Source organism: Urocitellus parryii, chromosome 7 (assembly GCF_045843805.1).
Source record: "Urocitellus parryii isolate mUroPar1 chromosome 7, mUroPar1.hap1, whole genome shotgun sequence".
NCBI classification, from domain to species: domain Eukaryota; kingdom Metazoa; phylum Chordata; class Mammalia; order Rodentia; family Sciuridae; genus Urocitellus; species Urocitellus parryii.
In genome coordinates, this window is record NC_135537.1 from 178,121,209 (window position 1) to 178,144,850 (window position 23,642).

Genomic DNA, 23,642 nt, shown 5'->3' on the forward strand with positions numbered 1-23,642 from the left:
TTGTTTTAGTTTTGCATTCATTTATGAGACCTGGAAGATGTTAAGTCCAAGGGAAAAAAATGTCTCCTTGTTTTATGGGAAAGTTTATTTTATTTTATTTTTTTGGACTGGGGATTGAACCCAGGGTGCTCTACCACTGAGCCACATCCCCAGTCCTGTTTTGATTTTATTCACGGAGAGGGTCTGAGTTGCTTATGGCTTGGCTAATTCACTGAGTCTGGCTTTGAACTCACTCTGCCTGAGCCTCCTTAGTCACAGGCTTAGATTACAGGCTTACAAGTGTGCACCAGCTCAGAAAGGATTTCCTTTATGTTTTAAAACCTTAACTGTTCTTTTCCCCTTTTCCTTTCTTTCCTATCTTGTGCTGGGGGTCAAACCCAAGGCATTGCAAATATAAGTCCCCTTGTTGTGAAACTTAGGTCCTGTGGCCATTACTTTTGCATTCACAGTGTGAATTGAATGGTGGTTTTGTAGAAATGGTGGTTTATATCCACAGCAGAAGAGATGCAGATGGCTTATCCTTGGCTTGGTTTTCCTAATTTCCGTCAGTGACTGGTCCATAGATCTTTTAAAAATTATTTATTTTTTTTAGTTGTAAATGGATCTATTTAATTTATTTATTTATAGGAAGTGCTAAGGATCAAACCTAGGGCCTCACACATGCCAGGCAAGTGCTCTACCACGTGCCACAACTCCAGCTCCTGATCTTTTTTTCTGATACACTTTTTTTTTTTTTGGTGATGTTAGGAATCAAACCCAGGCCCTTACACATGCTAGGCAAGCACTCTACCATTGAGCTACATCCCCAGTCTTTCTTATATGGTACTGGAATTGAATCTAGGGCCTTACACATGGTAGACAAGTGCTCTACCACTGAGCTATATCCACAGCCCTTTGTATGATTGTATATCTGAATGATTTATAAATGGTAATCTATATTACTTTATTTATTTTGCTTCATTGGTTGTTTTGCAATGTTGGAGATTAAAACCACAGCCACACATGCTAGGTGAGTATTCTAATACTGAGCTACACCGCAAGTCACACTTTAGTTTTTATAAATGAAATCAGTAGCACAGAAGCTAATTTATAATTAAATACTCAATTCAAATTTTTAGGATGGATTCTCTTTTCGAGGTGGTAATGATGTTAATGTTTTTTCCTGTTTTTTTTTTTTTTCCCCAGAAAAATCAGAGACAGCCCCAAACTGTCCCTTTATCTATATCATCCGGAAAGATGTAGATGTTTACTCTCAAATTTTGAGAAAACTCTTTAATGAATCCCATGGAATCTTTGTGGGTCTCCAGAGAATTGAAGAAGAATTGACTGGAAAGTCCAGAAAAGCTCAGTAAGTAGGCTGCTGGTAGATGCTGAAATTTATAGCTTTATTGTGAAAAGCCATATGAAATGCATTCTTGTCCTTTTGAGTGATGAAAGGGATGCCTAAAGAAAGGAGTAACTCCTGGTTCTGGTGTATGGCCTCCCTGTACACTAGAATACAGGTCCCACAGGAAATGTTCATATGCTGTTGGTTGACTCTGAGTTGCTGCGCTTTTGCTGTTTGTATTCCTACTTCATTTACCCTCCAAAGAAGGCAGTTGGGCCAAATCAGCACTTGAGAATTATTGAATGAGGTCCTGTTGTTTTAAGATTTGTTAACCAAATGGCAGGTTTTTTTTTTTTTTTTTTTTTTTCATTACCGGGGGTCAAACCAAGGGCCTTACACATGCTAGGCAAGTAATACTCTACCACTGAGCTCTGTCCCCAGCCATTTTTATTTTGAGACAGTCTCACTAAGTTTGCCAGACTGACCTTGTGATGGTCCTGCCCCAGCCTTCCTAGTGTTGCTGGAATTGTAGGTGTGTACCATCACGCCTACTTTGTTTAGTCTTAAAAGAATTACTTTTGAGACTTTTCTTAACATTTGAGACAAGAAAACTATTGTTTTCTAAGATTAAGAATTTTTGAACATGTTTCAAGGCTTAACTCTCTCAGTATCAGGGTATTAACTTGTTAACTGCAAATTCTGGGTCCTACCTCAGATCAACAAAATGAAAATCTTTGGGGTTGGTTCTGAAAATCTCCAGGTGATTCTTAAGCACACCGGAGTTTGAGAACTTCTATGTTAGATTTTTATTATGTCTGGTCATATTCTTAGGGCACGGGGTATTTTTTGTATCTTACTTCCTAGCTAAGCTTTTCACAAATGAGTTATTCTGGGCAATACCCTTATCAATTGTGTATGTGTGTGGCGGGGGAGAATATCACTGGTTTAAGAAGCTGAGGTACAGAATATGATGACTCAGAGAAATCTGTTACTATTTCTAGGAAAAAATATTAAAAGTCCTGTAAGTCCTTGATGGCAGGGGACCTTGTCTTAACTTCTATAGATTATCTGTTCCTTCATCTCCAGTGTGTCAGTACAATTGGTGTTTTGTTTAGTATGTTCAATGAACGAATATACATGTGCATGTTCTAATTGTGAGAAGCTAGTTTTGTCCACAGGGGCTTGCCCATTACCTTGTTGTTTGGCTAGGTAAATTAGTCTTGTTTGAGTCTTTACTGAGTCTGTTTGCCTAACTGTCTGCCTGCCTTTCTTCTTTTCCTTTCTTTTACCTTCCTTCCTTCCTTCCTTCCTTCCTTCCTTCCTTCCTTCCTTCCTTCTGTGGTGGAGATGAAACCTAGTGCCTTATGTATGCTAAGAAAGCACTGCACCACCAAGCTCCATCCCCTGCCTCTGAGTCTTTATACTCTTTACTATAAAATGGGCAATAGTGAGGATTGGGAAGATAATTGGGAAATTATTTTATTCTGTATAGACCATTTGCACAATATGTACTATTTTTGTTTTGTGTGTGGATGGTACTGGTGATTGCACTTAGGACCTCACACATGCTAGGCTAGTGCTCTAACACTGAGTTACATACACAGCTCTTTTAAAATCGTATTCTTTTTTTAATATTCATTTTTCAGTTGTAGTTAGACACAATATCTTTATTTTATTTATTTATTTTTATGTGGTGCTGAGGATCAAATCTAGGGCTTCACTCGTGCTAGGTGAGCGCTCTACCTCTGAGCCACAATCCCAGCCCCAAATCTTATTTTTTATTATTATTTCTCGGAGGCATTGGGGATTGAACCCTAGAGTGTTTTACCACTGCAATGCATCCCTAGTCCTTTTTAAAACTTTTTTAAATCTTAATACAGGGTCTTGCTAAGTTGTTGAGGCCTGCATTAGCCTCTTGATTCGCTGACATTATAGGCATGTGTCACTGTACCCAGGTCTCCACCTCCTCTTTTTTTGTGGGGGAGGGGTGTACCAGGGTTGAACTCAGGGTCACTCAACCAGTGAGCCACATCCCCAGCCCAATATTTTTTAAATTTTTTTTTTAGTTGTAGATGGACACAATGCCTTTATTTTATTTATTTTTTATGTGGTACTGAAGATTGAACCCAGTGCTTCACTGGTGCTAGGCAAGCACTCTACCATTGAGCCATAACCCCAGGCCCCACAGCCCAATTTTGTATTTGATTAGAGACAGGGTGTCACTGAGTTCCTCGATGTTGCTGAGGATGGCTTTGAACTCTCAATCCTCCTGTCTTAGCCTCCTGAGCTGCTGGGATTACAGGCATGCACTACCATGCCTGGCTCCCCAGCCTTTTTTAAAAATTTATTTTGAGGGCTGGGATTCTGGCTTGGCCGTAGAGCACTTACCTAGCATGTGTGAAGCACTAGGTTCAATCCTCAGCACCACATAAAAATAAATAAATAAAATAAAGGTAATGTGCCCCTCTACAACTAAAAATATAACAGGTTATAATTTTGCCCATGAGTTTGTGTATGTTTTTCTTAGTCTCTTTCTTGACCTTCATACTTTTGAAGAATATTAATGACTGTTTTGTAGAATACCTCTCAGTTTGGGTTTGTCAGATGTTTTCTCCTAATTGACAAAGCATTTGTTACCAAGAAGAACACAGAAGTGATGTGTCTTTACACACAGGTTCATGATACTGATGTTCCATTACTGAGGATGCTGACCTTGATTATGTGGTTTCTGTTAGGCTTCTCTGCTGTCAAGTTACCATTTTTCCCTTGCTGCTAATATATGGTGATATATATGTATTAGGGGCGAAAGTTTGAGATTGTATAAATCCTATTTCTCCTCATATTTTTCACCCACTAATTTTAGTGTCCATCAGTGTGTCTCAACTGCAGAAATATATCCAGGTGCAATCGTGCACTCTTATAATCTCAGAGACTTGGGAGGCTGAGGCAGGAGGATTTGCAATTGTTCCAGGATAGCCTCAGTAATTTAAGAAGGCCTTAAGAAACTAAAAATAAAATTAAAAAGGGCTGAGGATGGGGGTCAGAGGTAAAGCACCCTGTGTTTAATCCCTAGTACAAAAATAAAAACACCTAAAATCATCTGCAATGATAAACATTAGTGTAACCTCATGTTTGTTTTATCCTGATTATATAACAATAATTATTATTATTAAAAAAAATTTGTTTTCTTTAGTTATACACGGACATAGTGTCTTTATTTTGTTTATTTTTATGTGTTGCTGAGTATTGAACCCTGTGCCTCACACATGTAAGGCAAGCGCTCTGCCACTGAGCCCCAGACCCTAATAATTAATATTTTAAAAATATTTTTTAGTTGTCAATAGACCTTTATTTATTTATATGTGGTGCTGAGAATTGAACCCAATGCCTCACACATGCTAGGCAAATGCTCTGCTACTGAGCCACAATCCCAGCCCCTCTATCATAATTGTTCATTTTGTCATTCAGATTGTTCCAGGTTTGGAGCATGTGAATCTCTTTCAGGTTGGCTGATGCCCCCCACTTTTTTTTTTTTTCAGCAAATTCCTTTGTGATTTGAGTGCTCCCTTTCTGATATGAGATATGAGATGTTCCAAGCTCATCTTGTGTATGTCATCTCATTTTTTTGTAGATTGGTTCGAGTGAGTAAAAACTATCGATCAGTCATAAGAGCCTGTATGGAGGAAATGCACCAATTTGCAAGTAAGAATTTTGTTATGTATGTGTGTGGTCATATTCATGGTATCTATTTGGCTACAAATACTAAACAGTAAAGTCTGATGTTGCATTTTCAAATTCTTTCCAATTTTACACAATTCCTAATTAAAAAAAATTTTTTTTTAGTTGTAGTTGGGCATAATATCTTTATTTTATGTATTTATTTTTATGTGGTGCTGAGAATCGAACCCAGTGCCTCACACATGCAAGGTAAGCGCTCTACTGCTGAGCTACAACCCCAGACCACAATCCCTAATTTTTTTTTTTTTTTTTTTTTTTTTTTGGTACTGCGGATTGAACTCAGGGACACTCGACTCCTGAGCCACATCCGCAGCCCTATTTTGTATTTTATTTAGAGATAGGGTCTCACATCCCCAATGCCCCATTTCCTCCAGCCACACCCTACCTGCCTTCCTAACCGCTCAATCCCATTGGGTGATTAATTCACTGATTGGGTTAAGACTCTTGTAACCCTAATATTATTATTATTATTATTATTTATTTTCTAGTTTTTTAGGTGAACACAATATCTTTATTTTGTTTTTATGTGGTGCTGAGAATCGAACCCAGTGCCTCATACATGCTAGGCGAGCGCGCTACCACTTGAGCCACATCCCCAGTCCCCCAATTATTTTTTTCTTGAACTTTCTTGCATTGTTTCACATGTAAGCTTCTGGGGGACACCTCACATCCAAATCATAACACAGAGGCTTTTTTTTTTTTTATAGTTCTAGTGATGGCACCCAGGGCCTGGTACATGCTAGGCAAGTACTCTGTCTATAGTGCGTGCCACCACAACTGGAATCAGAAGCCTTTAAGGTGGCTGCATTATAGTTGAAAGTGCTCTTTATAACCTGAGTAGTTTTGTTTGAGAGGCATTGAAGTACAACAAAGGGATATGAGACATCAAAAAACATGTAGGGCTAAACACAGTGGCACATGCCTATAATTCTGGGTAATCTCAGCACTTTAGTGAGGCCCTCAGGAATTAGTGAGACCCTCTCTCAAAATAAAAAATAAACAAGGGGTAGGGTGGTAAAGTACCCCTGGGTTCAGTTTTTAGTATCAAAAAATATCTAGAAAATGATGGTCATTAAGAGAAACAAAAGAAACAAACACGCTATAGAACTGACATATGAAGTTAGAACAATGGGAATAACATTTCCATAGCATAACATTTCATTTCCATAGCTTGCTTAAAATGTTTGTGTTTTATTAGTTGCTGCAAAGGATCCAGCCAGTGGTCGCCAGTTCAGCAGCCAGGTAAGGGGGAGCTGCCTATCGTATTGGCACTACTATCTATTTGTGTCCTCAGGACCCACTTAGGATAGCTGTACAGTCACTGTTAGGGTGGAACTCTTTCTTTCCAGGTCTACGGGCAGCCATTTGGGGCGACAGAGATCCTGCTAGTCATCCTTCAAGGTCTAGCACATTGGAACACAAGGATCACCTTGATAAATACCACATGAGTTTTCAGAGAACTATAAATCCTAAACACACAGTGTATATGAGTTGTCACTTGAGACGGATAGTTGTACGTTCAGAACCAGTGCTTATTATAAAAACAAATCATGAACTCAGAATTTTTGCTGAGTGGCAAATGGTTGTGCTTTAGTTAGAGCTGGAAGATGACTTGCAGAAATCTTCTTTCTTTGGTAGACTCTTGGTATTTTTTAAACTCAGTAGTCAGTAGGGAAAAGTGTCCTATCTCTCGTCTACAAAGTGTTTATTTTCCTCTTATGAACAAGGGATGATGGTGTCTGGATGGTAGAGAAGAGTGGTAGAGAAGAGGAGCCTGAGTATTCTTTTCTTTTTAATTTCACATATATATTTTAGTTGTAGTTAGACACAATACCTTCACTTTATTTATTTATTTTTATGTGGTGCTGAGGATCGAACCCAGGGCCTCGCACATGCTAGGCGAGTGCTCTGCTGCTGAGCCACAACCCCAGCCTGAGCCTGTGTATTCTTTTTTTTTTTTTTTTTAAAGAGAGAGTGAGAGAGAGAGAGAATTTTTTTAATATTTATTTTTCAGTTTTCAGCGGACACAACATCTTTGTTTGTATGTGGTGCTGAGAATCGAACCCGGGCTGCACGCATGCCAGGCGAGCGCGCTACCACTTGAGCCACATCCCCAGCCTGAGCCTGTGTATTCTTAAGGGCAGGGTCCAAGTCTGATTTATTTTTAGGTATTATATGGGGCTTTATTGTTTTGGTATTAGGAAATAAGCCCAGGGGTGCTTTACAACTGAACTATATCTACTACTGTTTTTTATATTTCGTCTTGAGACAGGGTTTCACTGAGTTGCCCATTTTGGCCTACATCTTGTGATCCTCCTGCCTCAGCTTCCCAAGTAACTGGAATTACAGGCGTGTACCACCACACCCTGATGCCCACTTTTTTTTTCTTCTTTTTTTTTGTGATTTTGGGATTCAACTCGGCCTTGTATATGCTCAGCACATGTTTTACCTCTGAGCTGCACCCTAGCCTAAGATTTGCCTTTAGTACACTACTTCTTAAAATTGAGTCACTGAGGGCTGGGGATGTGGCTCAAGCGGTAGCGCGCTCTCCTGGCATGCGTGCGGCCCGGGTTCGATCCTCAGCACCACATACATACAAAGATGTTCTGTCCGCCGAAAACTAAAAAATAAATATTAAAAAAAAAAAGTAGTTAAAAAAAAAAAAAACGACCTCTTACTGATGGACATTTAAAAAAAAAAAAAATTGAGTCACTGAAATACCAACTTCACAGTTTTTGCCTAATTGTATGCTTTTATTATTTGGTCTTTTTAAAATATTGTCTCTCCCTTTTTATTTAAATACTACCACTTCCTAAGTCACAATTCAATAGTATCAGTATGATGTTCTGGTTTTATTTGTCTAATGAACATTAAAATAAAATCACAACCATTAAAATAATATCACCACCACATGGCTCAGTGATGCACGCCTCTAATCCCAGTGGCTGGGGAGGCTGAGACAGGAGGATCACGAATTCAAAGCCAGCCTCAGCAATGGTGAGGGACTAATAGCTCAGTGAGACCCTGTCTCTAAATAAAATACAAAATAGGGCTGGGGATGTGGCTCAGTGGTTGAGTGCTCCTGAGTTCAATTAAAAAAATAATAATATCATCACTGAAAATTTTCATATGGAATGCCCTGTGGAAATACTGCCATAGACATGTCAGTAGTTGTTAGGTTAGTGAGTGACCATCATGGGATTCAAGCCCTTCTTTCTTTGTTCTGAGAACAAACCTGAGGAATATTAAACCTGTTTCTGTTTCTTCCTAAGGTCTCCATTTTGTCAGCAATGGAGCTCATATGGAACCTGTGTGAGATTCTTTTTATTGAAGTGGCCCCAGGTGAGCCTGGAATAATCCTATCATATTAGAGAGCTCCCTGCCCTCCACTGATCATCCCTCATCTGTCCTATGAATCAGTATGTTTTGCTGCTAGGAATTTTTTTTTCCAGTGTTCTTCATAATAGCCATCAGAAGTCATTATAAGACACCCCAAGAAATGTGTCATTTTGTTAGATGTGCAAAAAACAGTCATGAAGTACCTTCCCTCAAACAGGCAGGGTACAGTGGTGAACACCTGTGATTCTAGCCATTTCAGAGGCTGAGGCAGGAGGATTGCAGTTTCGAGCTCATCCTGGTACCTTAGTGAGTCCTGGATTCAAAATAAAATGAAAAGGACGGGAGATGGAGATGTAGTTCAGTGGTAGAGCACCCCTGAGTTCAATCCCTGGTGTTCCCCAACACCCAAGTACTTAGTAAACAAATATTCAAGTTGTGCATGAGAGTAGTGATTAGTATTTATGTTATGGATAGGTGAAGCTTAAAGTTTTAAAGATGTGAAGAGGAGGCTGGGGTGTGGCTCCCTGGTAGAGTGCTTGCCTAACATGCACAAGGCACTGGGTTCGAGCCTTGGCACCACATAAATGTAAAATAAGGATACTGTGTACATCTAAAACTTAAGAATAAATATTAAAAAAAAAAAAAAAAAAAAGATGTGAAGAGGAGTTAGGTGGTGAGAGTCAAAAGTTGCTTTGAGAATTTGATAGTTAATGATTGGGTCCGGGCAACCCTATATCTGATCCATGTCTAGGTGGGATTATTCTGTTTGGGTTTTTTTTTTTTTTTTCTCCTTTTTTATATATGCTGGAAGTTGAACCCAGAACCTCACACATGATAGACAAGCGCTCTATCACTGAGCTATATCATCTACAGCCCTATTTTGTTGATCTTGAATTATGTCATATAGTGTCCTGGCTTGAATGTGTACTCTGGAAGTGTGGTAGGCTTTTTTCCTTTTTTTTTTTTTTGTGTGTGTGTGTATGGGGGGGGATACTGGGGATTGAACTCAGGGGCACTTGACCACTGAGCTACATCCCCAGCCCTATTTTATATTTTATTTAGAGGCAGAATCTCACTGAGTTGCTTAACACCTTGCTTTATACTGAGGCTGCCTTTTTTTTTTTTTTTTTTTTTTTTTTGGTGGTGGTGGTAGGGATTGAGACAAGCACTCTACCCACTGAGCTATATCCCCAGCCCTGAGGCTGGCTTTGAATTCACGATCCTCCTACCTCAGCCTCCAAGGCTACTGGAATTACAGGTGTGTGCCACTGCACTTGGCTATTTTTAATTTCTTGAAATGGTTTTGTTTGCTAGTATCCATATATGAGTATTGACCTCTGTGCAGTATAGCAGTTCATTCATTCTACTACTGAAGCACTGAGCAACCTGAAAGTTAAATTAGTTACTTTCTCTAGTAGATTTTGAGGAGATTGCAGTTTCACATCACTGCATGTAACATCTAGTCAGTACTGGTCCCTAAATGGCCATTAACCACGTAGCCATTAGATTTTTGTGAAGAATCTGGCTAGGGGTGATGAGGTCTGCATCCCAGCTTCAACCCTTTCCAGGATTCAGTGAAGGATGAAGCTGACTGGCACAGGGAGGATTTTGTAAAAGTTCCACTTGATTTTTCCTAGCATAGCACTTGATGCAGCACCATGTGTGCCTGTTTAGGAGGGATGAGCCCCTCTTGGAATGCCATCTTGTCCGCTTTCACATTCTCCCTACCTGGGTTAAAGTAGAACTTGCTGCAGGTGAAGTGAAGTTTTCGTGCATGATGAGACTCTCTCCTCCCAGCTGGCCCTCTCCTCCTCCATCTCCTCGACTGGGTCCGACTCCATGTGTGCGAAGTGGACAGTTTGTCAGCAGACGTTCTGGGCAGTGAGAATCCAAGCAAACACGAGAGCTTTTGGAACTTGGTAAGGACCTCGTGCAGGCCTCCCCTTCTTCCCACCTTGCATTCTGCTGCCTGGATGCTTTTTGAGTGATTCTGAGGTTGTCCTCAGGCTCCTGCCTGGCTCCTCAAGACTGATCATGGAGATATTTTTTCCTTCCCTGCTTTAGGGCAGAGCTTAAAAAAAGCTTCATTGATATTCTAGTGGAAAAGGGATTTGAGTTCTTTTTGGATCTAAGGAAGAGAAGACAGGAAGATCATACAAAAGCAGTTGACATCCCCAGCCCTTTTTATTTTTTATTTTGAGACAGAGTCTTGCCAAGTTGCCGAGGCTGGATTTGAATTTATGATGCTCCTGCCTTAGCCTCCTGGGTCACTGGGATTATAGGAGTGTGCCACTGGGCTCAACTGCATTTGTCATTTGAATGGTGGTGAAAGTGCCTGAATATTGATTTGGGGGTTATAAGTAAATTTTAATGAGAATGTTAATTCACAAGTAGAGGACCTGCTATATTTATTCTGAGTATGTGTATGTACATAAATGTACTTGAATTGCAATTTCTTTCTTTTTTTGGTGATATTGGGGACTAAACCTGTGGTCTTGCACATGCTAGGTAAGTGCTGTACCACTGAGCTATCTCTTCAGCCCTTTTATTTTATTTTTTATTTTTGGCACGAGGTTTGACTATATTGCCTAGGCTGGCTTTGAAATTGAGATCCTCCTGCCTCAGATTCCAGTGTAGCTGGGATTATAGGTGTGCACTACCAATAGGCAATAACTGGCAATTTGATAAAAATGGTCAGGGTAAAACTATGAGACTCGTGTGATAAATGGATTCTGAAGGGTGCCATCCATGGAACTGGATGCAGTGGCACACACCTGTAATCACAGCAACTCAGGAGTCTGAAACAGGAGTATCCCATGTTCGAAGAAAAGTGCTGAGTACATACTTCAGTGGTAGAGCCCTTTTTGAAGGAACCCATCATCCTTCTCCAGGGGTCCCTGTATAGCAGTCTTGACTGCTCCCCTAAATCTCTGCTTCCATGCTGGGGATTGAGTGGGTCATGTTAAATTGCCAACCTCAGCAATTTAAGGAGATCCTGTCTCAGAATTTTAAATAAAGGGCTGGGGATATGGCTCAGGGTTAGAAAAAAGGAAAAAGTCATCCATGGAGCAGAGAACTGCCTAAGGAGTTGTAAAACCTCTCAGGACCAGACCTGTGCCATCTCCTTGCAGGTGACCGTCTTGGTGCTTCAGGGTCGGCTAGATGAGGCCCGACAGATGCTGTCCAAGGAGGCAGATGCCAGCCCCACCTCTGCAGGCATGTGTCGAATCCTGGGGGACCTGATGAGGACAATGCCTATTCTCAGTGTATGTGGAACTAGCCTTGCTTGCTGGGTCATGGGATTGGGAATGATTTCTTGAAATATAAAGGGTTTGGTGGGTTGGCATCTCATTAGGTCTTTCCCCTTAGCCTGGCAACACTCAGACGCTGACTGAGCTGGAGCTGAAGTGGCAGCACTGGCGAGAGGAGTGTGAGCGGCACCTGCAGGATGGCACGTTTGCCTCCAGCCCCCGCCTAGAGTCTCTCTGCAAGGTCTGGGGGAAGCAGTTTGGTTGGGTCCTGATGGCCTTCCCTAGGGCTGTGGCATCCCCTGGAGCCATAGCAGAAGCTGGCTCCATGGACAGGGCTGTCCCTCACTATGCTGGGAAAGAAGGAACTTTTGGCTTCTAGTTGAAAGCTTGGGCCCCAACTGAGATTAGCAAAACCGTAGAGAAGCTGCCCTTAGAGGAAGTGGAGCTCAGGGAATTTCTCTCCTCAGATCATGCTGGGAGATGAGGCCGCCTTGTTGGAGCAGAAGGAACTTCTGAGTAATTGGTACCATTTCCTAGTCACTCGGCTTCTGTACTCTCATCCCACAGTAAAACCCATTGATCTGCACTTTTATGCCCAGGTGAGTGAGCTCTTCATGGGGGGCAGTAGTCCTGGGGTCTATTTGTGCATTTTCTTGAGCTTTTCCAGAATAGGAAGGCTCTTTTAGCCCTTTTTGAAGGAACCCATCATCCCTCTCCAGGGGTCCCTGTATAGCAGTCTTGACTGCTCCCCTAAATCTCTGCTTCCATGCTGGGGATTGAGTGGGTCATCACCTTTCCACAGTCCAGCCTGGACATGTTTCTGGGAGGTGAGAGCAGCCCAGAGCCCCTGGACAACATCTTGATGGCGGCCTTTGAGTTTGACATCCACCAAGTGATCAAGGAATGCAGGTAGGACCCTCCAATCCCATCACTTTATCTTTTTTTGGGGGGTGTACTGGGACTTGAACTCACAAGTGCTCTACCACTGAAGTATGTACTCAGCACTTTTCTTTCTTTCTTTCTTCTTTTTTTTTTTTTTTTTGTATTAAGGATTGAATTCAGGAGAGCCTGACCACTGAGTCTCACATTCCCAGCCCCTTTTATTTTGAAACAGGGTCTCATTGAGTTCCTTATGGCCATGCTAAGTTGCTAAGGCTGACCTTGAATTTGTGATCTGCCCCCTCTGCCTCCTGAGTTGCTGGGATTACAGGCATGTATCACCACATCCAGCTTTTTCTTTAAATTTATTTTGAGATAGGGTCTAGCTAAGTTGTGAGGCTGGCCTCAAACTTGGGCTCCCACTGCCTCATCTTCTTCTGTAGCTAGGATTACAAATGTGTGCCGTAACAGGGTCTTAATAGATTGCCTAGACTGGTCTCAAACTTGAGATCTCTTGCCCCAGCCTTCCAAGTAGCTAGAATTTCAGGCATGTGCCACCACAGCCAGCCACTTTAACCATTTTTTAGATGTGTAATTCAGTGGCATTATGTGTATTAATAGTGTTGTATTTTGTCACCACCATTCATCTCTAGAACATTCTGGATTTTTTTTATCCTTTCTCTTATAGGACAGCTGCCTTAGATTGTGCTCTAAAACAGAATACCTGAGACTGGGTAATTTATGTAGAATAGAAATTATTTGGGGCTGGGGATGTGGCTCAAGCGGTAGCGCTCTGGCCTAGCATGTGTGCGGCCCGGGTTCGATCCTCAGTACCACGTACAAATAAAGATGTTGTGTCCGCCGAGAACTAAAAAATAAATATAAAAAAAAAAAAAATAGAAATTATTTTCTCACAGTTTTGGAGACTAAAATAAAGGCACTGTCAGATTTGGTGTCTTATGAGGGATGCTCTTATTTGCATAGTGGCACCTTGAATGCTGTGGAGGGAGGAGGAGCATTGTGTCCTTCACATGGTGAAAAGTGGAAGGGAATAAACTTCCTCCAGCAAGCCCCTTTGTAAATTCATGGCCTAATCACCTATTGAATGCCCCACTTTTTTTTTTTTTTTTTTAATACTGAGGATTGAACCTAGGTGTGTTTTAACTCTGAGCTACATCCTTTTTTTTTTGAAATTTTGAGACAAGGTCTTTCTAAGTTTAGCCTTCAACATCTTTATTTTTTTATTTTATGTGGTGCTGAGGATCGAACCCAGTGCCCCACGCATGCTAGGAGAGCATGTTACCACTTGAGCCACATCCCCAGCCCTTAAGTTTAGCCTTCAGAGTTGCCGGGATTACAGGTGCATGCCTTAATAAGATTCTCACATTGGCAGTGCCTGAAATTTGGAAGAGACACGTGTCCAGCTCCCCTTCCTGTCCAGATGCAGGCAGATAATAGCTTCTCTACGGATGAATTTGGGAGTTTCCCTGAGGCTTGAGGGCTATAGTGTTTGTAACTATTTTACCTTTTTATTTTTTATTTTTTTGGTGTGCTATGGATTGAACCCAGGGCCTTGTGCAGATGAGGCAAGCACTCTACCAATTGAGTTGTATCCCAGTCCTGTTCTTTGTATTTTGGGGATGTTTATTTAAAATAACATTGTAGGAAATTACTTTGATATTTAAAATCTAGATAAAACAAACCTGGTTCTTGGCACCAACTGAGCATACTACCCTGTTACAGGACAGTGTTTCCCAGCAGTCTCATTCTAGTTTTATTAGGGGAATCAAACTAATGGGCTGAGGGCTGAGATTTCTAGCCTTTTCCCCAAAGGCTGTCCCATCATTGGAAAGCCTCTGGTGAGGCAGGAAAGGGAGTGTCAAACATAATGAATTGAAGGAAGGCTTTCCAGAAGTATCATATATAGTAAGTCAATAAGCATCTACCTTTCCTGGATGGTGGGTGTTGTATTGAAGATTGCTGGGAAGGGATGAGGTTGGAAGGGGTATCAGTAGGCTTTGTTTAGTAGCAAGCTCACTGACCTCGACTGGATCTGTTTTAGTAGATGTGGGAAGGGTTTCCCTTTGTCACATGCTTTTCTTGTTTTGGCCAAAAGAAAGCCAAGAGCTTCACAAAAATGATACTAGATTTGGGACAAGATCTTTCTAAGTTTAGCCTCCAGAGTTGCTGGGATTACAGGTGTATGAATTTCATGTCAGTGTTGTTTTCACAAGCCTGTAAATAGGTGATGCTGGGGTAGGGAGTGTTTATGTAGTTAGAATAACTTCAAAAGACACACATGTATTCACGGAGGCATACACCTCATCATCTGGCCTCACTGATGTCTGTTCCAGCAGTTCTAAGCCATAGGTCTTACTGCATCTGCTCTCCCTTTCAGCGGTGAGTCCCACCAGGACTTCCATCATAAGCCAGATCTGGAATTTTAGGAACAAAACAGATTTGAGCAGACCAACTGTCTTAGGTGCAAGGACAGTAGATAGGGAGACCACCCTGCTATTCCTAGTGACAGAAGAAAGAGAGGGAAGTGGCAGTAGATTAGTGGATTTTCTGAATCACATAATCACAGCAGTTGTGTTGAAGGTGGTATTAGGCTTGTAGCCCTGTCCAGGCGCCTCTGCCTCATAAGCAGTATAGGATCTGTGGTCTGCTGGTGTACACCTCAGTATTTGCCTGTGTCTTAGCAAGAAGCTAAATCCTGTTCACTGTGGACAAGGAATTGAACTCCTCAGAACTTTTAGGATATAGTGTCTTCAGAGCAGTAGTGGAGTTTTAGAAACCATGTCCTCCTGGATGGGCAATGATTGAGTCAGGGTCCTATGAGCACTTGGTTTCCCATGGCTTCAATTATTCAGATTCAGGAACAGTTTCCCAGAAAGTGTCTTCATGGAATGTGGCTGGTGGTGTGGGAAGCCTTGATGCTTGGGGTACTATGTCAGCTGGTTCGTGACTGCTCCATTATAGGTGGATGAGAGGAATCCTTTTTAAAGGTGCGAGAAGGGAGGTTTCCTTTGTGCATCTGGTTAACCCCCACGAAAACTGCAAGATCCTCAGGGGCAGAAAGAGTAGCCAGAGGTACTGAATCAGAGGCCCTGGTTTTTCAGGCCCTGCTTGAGGGCCATGAGTTTGTGGTCGGCACTGTGCAGCCATGCTTGCCTGTTAACCCAGAGTTGGAAAGCCATGTCAGGGGTCCTCTGAAGTTTAGCTTCCTCCCTGCCTGCCTTGAGAGACTTGCCAAAGGAAGTAGGACTGGCAAGCACTTAAGTGAGTTAGCCAAGGTGTTCGTAGTTTCTTACTGCCCTTCAGGTTCTCCAGAAATATTGAACTAAAAGGCAATAGGACTTCCTTCAAAAAGCAAGATGTGCAGTTTGTTTATTTATTTATTTTTTAAATAAATATTTATTTTTAGTTTTCGGCGAACACAACATCTTTGTTTGTATGTGGTGCTGGGGATGGAACCCGGGCTGCACGCATGCCAGGTGATCGCGCTACTGCTTGAGCCACATCCCCAGCCCAAGATGTGCAGTTTAAAGTCTGCTGAATCTAGATTCTTTTGTTTTGGCCCAGTTTGTAACCTTACTGGGTGCAGCAGTACATGCAGACCTCACTCATTTCCAGAAGAGCAGGGCTGGGTCAGGAAAAGGGAGTGACAACCATGATTACTATAAAGCCACCAGAAAGCAAGATGAGTTGGAGTCAGGTGATATTGGCCTCAGTGTGGGTCCCACTATCCACTGGGGGTTACAGTTGCCTCCACAGGGTCCTCACCTTCACTGTAGGTGTTCTTCCTGCCTCCACAGTTCTTCTGTTTTCCAGCAACTATTTTGGAGCTTTTCCTTAAGTCTTCCCCATCTGGACACCAGGCTCTCCATCTGCTCTGCATATAAGCTGCCGTCTTAGAAATAGCCAGTGTTTGTATGAGGAGATCTCAAATGTAGCTCTGTGGTTGCCTGACCCTTCAGGGAGATGGGGTGGCCTTGGTCAGCTCTTAGTTTGGAATCAGTCACTTTAACCCTGCTGTTTGCTGAGGCCTTCAGTAGTCACTGATCAACTGCATCGTTGGCTGCTGTGATCCTTCAGGAAACACCATGCAGCCCTTTGTTCCATTTTTAGGTGGCATGTGAGCAGACTAGAGCATGTCTGGTGACTTCTCAGTCTGGGGTCCCCCATAACCACTTCCTGGCCTCTGGACATAATTGTCATCTAGAAGTCTGGGCAGCAGCTGCTGTTCCTGGATGCTAGGAGACCTTTCCTCTTGATGCCTTGTCACCTCCACTCTCCTGCTGCCTTTTTAAAATTTGGTGTTGGGGACCCAAGGAATTTATGCATATAGCCACGAAATCTACCACAGAACTATACCCCCAACCTGCTTTTTTTTGGTTTGTTTGCTTTGTTGAGTACAGGTCTTTCTGTGTTGCCCAAGCTGGTCTCAAATTCATAGTCCTCCTGCCTCAGCCCCCTGAAGAGCCTGAATCTGCATTTTTAACAAACATGAAATCCCCAGCTAATTCATATGTATATCCAAGTATGAGGAATACTGGTTGAACATATCTTCAGAATTAGGATTTTTATGCTTGGCAGGGTGGCATATGCCTATAATCCCAGCTGTTTGGGAGGCTGAGGCAGGAAGATTACAAGTTTAAGGCCCTAAACAACTTAGACCTTGTCTCAAAAAATCAATCAGGCTGGAGCTGTTACTCAGCAGTAGAGCGCTTGCCTCATATGTGTAAGGCACTGTGTTTGATTCCCAGCACCACATATAAATAAGCAAATAAAATAAAGGTCCATTAACAACTAAAAAAATAAAAATTAAAACAATTTAAAAAAAAAATCAGGCTAGGAATGTGGCTCAGTAGTTAGGTGCTCCTGGGTTAAATCCATAGTACAAATAAAACCTAAAAATAAAAAAATAATTTTTTGTGTATGTGTATGGTGCTGGGGATTGAACCTAGTGCCTCACACATGCTAGGTAAGTGCTCTAACACCAAGCTACATTGTCAGTCCTTTTTATTTTGAGACAGGTTCTTGCTAAGTGCCCAGGGTAGTCTTGAACTTGAGATCCTCCTGCCTCAGTCTGCCAAGTAGCTGGAATTATAGTTTGCCTGCCACCATCACAAGAGGCCAGACATGTTTTTTTGTAATGCTGGTGATCCAGCCCAAGATCTTCCACATGTTAGGTCAATGTTCTACCACTGGGCTACATCCTCAGCCCTAAGACATAATGTTTTGATCTTTTTTTTTTTTTTTTTTAAGAGAGAGTGAGAGAGGGGGGGTCAGAGAGAGAGAGAGAATTTTAACATTTATTTATTTTTTCTTAGTTCTCGGCGGACACAACATCTTTGTTTGTATGTGGTGCTAAGGATCGAACCCGGGCCGCACGCACGCTAGGCGAGCGCGCTACCGCTTGAGCCACATCCCCAGCCCATGTTTTGATCTTTATGGACATTTGCAATGTGAAGTGTTTATGGCAGTCAAATTAATTAGCATATCCATCATCTCATATAGTTGTCGTGTGTGTGTGTGTGTGTGTGTGTGTGTGTGTGTGTTAAGAAGACTTGAGATCTCTCAACAGATTTTATTTGTTTGTTTGTTTATGGGTACTGGGGATTGAACCCAGGGGTTCTTTACCATAGAGCCATGTCCCTAGCTCTTTTATTTAATTTTTAATTTCTTTGTGGTTGGGGCAGGTACCGGGGATTGAACTTGAGCGCTTGACCACTGAGCCACATCCCCAGCCCTATTTTGTATTTTATTTAGAGACAGGGTCCCCTGAGTTGCTTACTGCCTCACTTTCACTGAGGCTGGCTTTGAACTTGCGATCCTCCTGCCTCAGCCTCCCAAGCCACTGGGTTTACCAGCGTACGCCACTATGCATAGCTATTTTTGAATTTTGAGACAGGGTTTTACTAAGTTACTGAGGTTGGCTTTGACTTGCCATCCTTCTGCCTCAGGTTCCTGAGCTACTGGGATTATAGGCATTGCCATTGTACACGGATCAACAGCTTTTAGTATTCAGTACTTTATTAACTATCGTCACCAAGTTGTACATTAGGTTTTCAGTACATATTCACCTTTTAACAAAGTTTGACTAACATCTCCACATTTCCCACATCCTCTAGAACCCTTGGTAATCATTCTACTCTGTCCTGTTTTTAGATTGTACATATAAGTGAGATCATGTAGTATTTGTCATTCTGTGTCTGGCTTATTTAACTTACCGCAGTGTCCTTCAGGTTCATCCATGTTGTCACAAGTGATAGGAGTTCCTTCTTTTTTAAAGGCTAAATGATATTTGTATATACATATATGGAAATCTGTCTATCAGTCAATCTATCTGTCTCTTACATCTCCTTTATCCATTCATCCATCAGTGGATGTGTTTCTGTGCCTTGACTGTTGAATATGCTCTTTTGAGATAGTGAGTTCCTTTAGATGTATTTCCACATGTGGAATTGCTGGATCATTTGGTAGTTTGTTTTGTTACCATGGATTGAACCCAGGGGTGTTTAACCACTGAGCCCCGTGATTTGGTTGTTTTACTAATTTTTTGAGGAATCTCTGCAATGTCTTTCATAAAGGCTGTACCAGTTTCCACTTCTACCAGTAGAGTGCCAGGATTCCCTTTTCTCTTTTTTTCCCAATTCCTACTGGGGATTGAGCCTAGGTGCTATATCCCCAGTCCTTTTTATTTTGATATGTCTTCCTAAGTTGTTGAAGCTGGCCTTGAATTCATGATCCTCCTGCCTCAGCCTCTCCAGTTGCTAGGATTACAGGCTGGTGACATTGTACCTGCTCTATCTTTTGACTTTTTGATAACAGCCATCCTAACATGTAGGAGTGATATCCCCCCATCTTTCTGAAGTGCAGGATGTGGAGTTCTGCTCATACCCCACTCACGGGAGATGTGGCTTCTCTCTGATATCCTTTTTGCTTTGATGTCTGAATCTGCAGCATTGCCTTGAGCAACTGGTGGTTTGTGGCCCACCTGACAGACCTGCTGGATCACTGTAGGCTTCTCCAGGCACACAACCTCTAGTAAGTAAACTTGACACTGCAAACCTCTTCTTGCCACCACCAGGTTTTCAAGTGTAGTACAGGCTGAATGCCTGGAAGGGAGGTTGGGCTACTAATGGGGTCCAAATGGAGCAGGCTTGGAGTCTGGTCTTGTGTTATGTCTTATTCCAGTTTTGGTTCCAACATGAGAGAATTCCTCCTATTGGAATATGCCTCAGGACTGTTTGCTCATCACAGGTAAGGCCACACAGGGAGGCTGCTTTCCAGCACATCAGTGCCAGTGGCTCTTGGATTGTTTTCTTTCTGACTTCTTGGGGGTTACAGAGAATTGGGGAAGTGAGACTTTGCCTCCAGACCTCACATCTACAGGGCAGCCCCTGAGCTAACCACATTTTCTCTTTGGATCTTTGCAGCCTTTGGCAGCTAGGGGTGGATTACTTTGACTACTGTCCTGAACTGGGCCGAGTTTCTTTGGAGCTGCACATTGAGAGAATCCCTCTCAACACAGAGCAGAAAGCCCTCAAGGTGCTGCGAATTTGTGAACAGCGACAGATGACTGAACAGGGTGAGTTGGCCATGCTCCTAGCTTACCTTCTGGGATGTTTGGGCACGTTGAGGCCAAACTCTGCTGACATCACACCAGCTTTCTCACCAGTTACACCTGGGACGTGAAGAAAACTAGCATTCATTTTTTTAGTAAAGATCTTGTCCCACTTCTCAGTCTAGGAGCTCAGGCCTAGGGTCAACGCTGTTTCCTGTCTAGGTTGCTGCCAGCTAGGCCAAGCCCAGCTGGGGAAATGATACAGAGGCCTTTCATAGCTCAGCAGGAACACAGGGTTGAATGTGAGCAGATCTGCCCTCCTCCCCCACTCTGAGTGATAAAAACCTGCTTTACTCCTCTTCTCAAAGGAACTTGCACATTTATGACCATCTTTGAAAGCACATGGTGTTGAAGACCCAAAGGAAGATAGGTTTTTAAGTATATGGACAGATAATGGAGGGGTTGGCATGTGGGGAGGAGCAAACATCTTTTTGCCACCCCTGAAAGCATAGCCACTCATAAAGCAAATCCCATAGGGTATGTCTTTCAATATGCTGTTAACAAAGCAAGGACACCGTTGTTTATAAACACAGGAGCATTTTGTTCTAATGACCTGCCTGTGTCTGGAGCTCATAGGCTTTGAGTTATAGTGATGTTGTGGGAAAACTTGGCCCTGCAGAGGTCCTGAATGGATTAAGGGCTGCAAGGCTTCACTTTTTGTCCTTTACCCTGCAAAGTCCGCAGCATCTGTAAGATCTTGGCGATGAAGGCTGTCCGCAACAACCGTCTGGGCTCTGCCCTCTCTTGGAGCATCCGTGCCAAAGATGCCGCCTTTGCCACACTTGTGTCAGACAGGTGGGTGCAGCTGGTGCTGGCTCCCAGGAATTGTTTGGGAGACTGAAGGTTAAGGAGGTGGGGCCAGGACTGCTGCTCTGATTTTCTCTGGTTGGTGCTACAGATTCCTCAGGGATTACTGTGAGCGAGGTTGCTTTTCCGACTTGGATCTCATTGACAACTTGGGGCCAGCCATGATGCTTAGTGATCGGCTAACATTCCTGGGTGAGTCTTCTGTGTTATGTCCACTGGTTAAAAGTGGATACTTGTGGGGCTGGGTTGTGGCTAAGAGGTAGATCGCTCACCTAGCACGTGCAAGGCGGAGGCAGGAGGATCGGAAGTTCAAAGCCAGCCTCAGCAATTTAGTTGCTTAGCACCTCGGTGAGACCCTGTCTCTGATAAAATACAAAATAGGGCTGGGGGGGCTGGAGATGTGGCTCAGCGGTAGCGCGCTCGCCTGGCATGCGTGCGGCCCGGGTTCTATCCTCAGCACCACATACCAACAAAGATGTTGTGTCCGCCGAGAACTGAAAAATAAATATTAAAAATTCTCTCTCTATCTCTCTCTCTCTCCTCTCTCACTCTCTCTTTAAAAAAAAAACAAAAACAAAAACAAAATAGGGCTGGGGATGTGGCTCAGTGGTTGAGTGTCCTTGAATTCAATCCCTGGTACCAAAAAAAAAAAAAAATGTGGACACTTGTGCAGATTGGAGGGAATGTTCTACATGTGTCCAGGTGTTTTTCTCTTGGTAAACCCATATAGCAAACCACATAGAATTCTGTGTGCTAGATTCTGCAGTTTGTAGTATCATTTTACTTTCCAGCAATTTCAAACAGAGAAAAGTTGCAAAATTAGTATGAGAAATGAGGACCTTCCATGTACAGGTTTTCTAGATTCAGCAATTACCTATTTTTTGCCTCATTTATCATTCTTTCTTGCTTGATCAATTCTTTTTGGACCAGTTTGAGAGTAAGTTGAAGATACTGTTCCCCTTTCTCCATAAATTCCTCAGTGTGTAAGAATAATAGTTATCACAAACAGGAAACCTCCCAGGCATGGTGATACATACCTGTAATCCTAGCTCCTTAGGAAGATGGCAAGTTTGAGGCAAGCCTGGGCAGTTAGCAACAGCCTGACTCAAAATAAAAAATAAATTGGGATGTGGCTCAGTGATAAAGCACCCCTGTACCCTAGTACCATTAAAAAAGGTGGGGCAAGAGATCCATTTTTGATACAGTATTCTGATCTAATCCATAATCCACATTCTGATTGTATTCAGTTGCCCCATTAATTTTGTATCCAGGATCACGAATTTAGCTGCCATGTTTCTTTAGTGCCTCATTTTTTATGCTTTTTTTTTTTGGCAGGAGGATTGAACCACAAGTGACATGCATGCTAGCTAAGCAGGCACTTTAAAAACTTGAACACTGAGTTACACCCCAAAACCCTTAGTGCCTCTTTCTTTTTTTACTTTTTGGTAAGACCTGGGTTTTGCTATTTTGTTCAGGCTGGCCTGAAACTCCTAGGCTCAAGTGATTCTCCTGTCTCGGCCCCCGAGTAGCTGGGATTACAGGAGTACTCCATTATGCCCCATCTCTATGTGCTTTTTTGTATGTGTGGTATTGAGGATTGCACTCAGGTCCTTGCACATGATAGACCAGTGCTATATTTCTGAGCTACATCCCTAGTCCTTTTTATTTTTTTAATTTAAAAAAATTTCTTTAGTTGTTGATGGATCTTTATTATTTATTAATTTATATGTGGTGCTGAGAATCGAATTCAGTGCCTCACAACTGCCAGGCAAGCTACTGAGCTACAATCCCAGTCTTTTTTTTTTTTTAAATGCTGTAGATGGACATAATACCTTTATTTACTTTTACGTGGTGATGAGGATCAAACCCAGTGCCTCACATGAGCTAGGAAGTGTTCTACCGCTGAGCCACAATGCTAAGCCTATTTTTATTTTTTGAGACAGGGTCTCACTAAGCTGCCCAGGCCAGCCTTGAACTTCTGATCTGCCTCCCAAGTCTCTGGGATTACAGACATGTGCCACCACACCCAGCCTCTTTGTGCTTCTTCATCTTCTTTTTTTTTCTGGTGGGGTACACTGAGTATTGAATCCATGAGTGCTTAACACTGAACTACATTCTCAGTCCTTAAAAAAAAATTTTTTTTTTTTTTTTTGTAGTTGTAGATGGAGAGCATGCCTACATTTTTATGTGTGCCAAGGATTGAACCAGTGCCTCACATGTGCTAGGCAAGTGCTCTTCCACTGAGCCATAGCCATAGCCCCTAAAAAATGTTTTTGGGGGACAGGGTCTTGCCGAGTTGCTGAGGCTAATCTCTGACTTGTAATTCTGCTGTGTCACTTTGCCCATCTTTTTTTCCCCCATGTGGCTGGGAATTGAACCCAAGGTCTTGCTTGTGAGGCAAACACTCTACCAACTGAGCTATATCCCCAGCCCCCAGTTTATCTTAATATTTTTGAAGGCACAGACCCACCCTTGTAGAATGTTCTGTTTGGGTTTATCAGATTTTTCCTGATTAGATTCAATGCTGTTTGAGGCAGGAATGCCACTGAGATGTTGTGAATGGAATTGGTGAGCTGTCTGTCCCCTTACTGCTGTTGGTGTTCTGAGCATGTAGCTAGAGTAGAGTAGGCTGGGTGGCTCATGATGCACTCTTTTCCCCTGTGATTTA

General features: G+C 42.4%; 1 protein-coding gene across 3 annotated transcripts in view; it reads left to right on the top strand.

The window, feature by feature from the left end:
* The window catches only part of Nup85 (nucleoporin 85), a 29,142-nt gene that overhangs the window by 3,963 nt on the left and 1,537 nt on the right, over positions 1–23,642 (top strand). For 2 of the 3 annotated variants that reach the window (XM_026404761.1, XM_026404764.2), the window contains exons 3-17: positions 1,186–1,348; positions 4,959–5,029; positions 5,219–5,254; positions 6,264–6,307; positions 8,338–8,407; positions 10,202–10,323; positions 11,536–11,670; positions 11,774–11,896; positions 12,123–12,254; positions 12,458–12,564; positions 19,504–19,587; positions 19,738–19,803; positions 19,980–20,131; positions 20,845–20,962; positions 21,066–21,166. In XM_026404761.1, coding sequence (XP_026260546.1) covers positions 1,186–1,348; positions 4,959–5,029; positions 5,219–5,254; positions 6,264–6,307; positions 8,338–8,407; positions 10,202–10,323; positions 11,536–11,670; positions 11,774–11,896; positions 12,123–12,254; positions 12,458–12,564; positions 19,504–19,587; positions 19,738–19,803; positions 19,980–20,131; positions 20,845–20,962; positions 21,066–21,166 — 1,524 coding nt within the window. The remainder of the gene's footprint in view (positions 1–1,185; positions 1,349–4,958; positions 5,030–5,218; positions 5,255–6,263; positions 6,308–8,337; positions 8,408–10,201; positions 10,324–11,535; positions 11,671–11,773; positions 11,897–12,122; positions 12,255–12,457; positions 12,565–19,503; positions 19,588–19,737; positions 19,804–19,979; positions 20,132–20,844; positions 20,963–21,065; positions 21,167–23,642) is intronic. The other variant, XM_026404762.2, reaches the window with a different exon arrangement.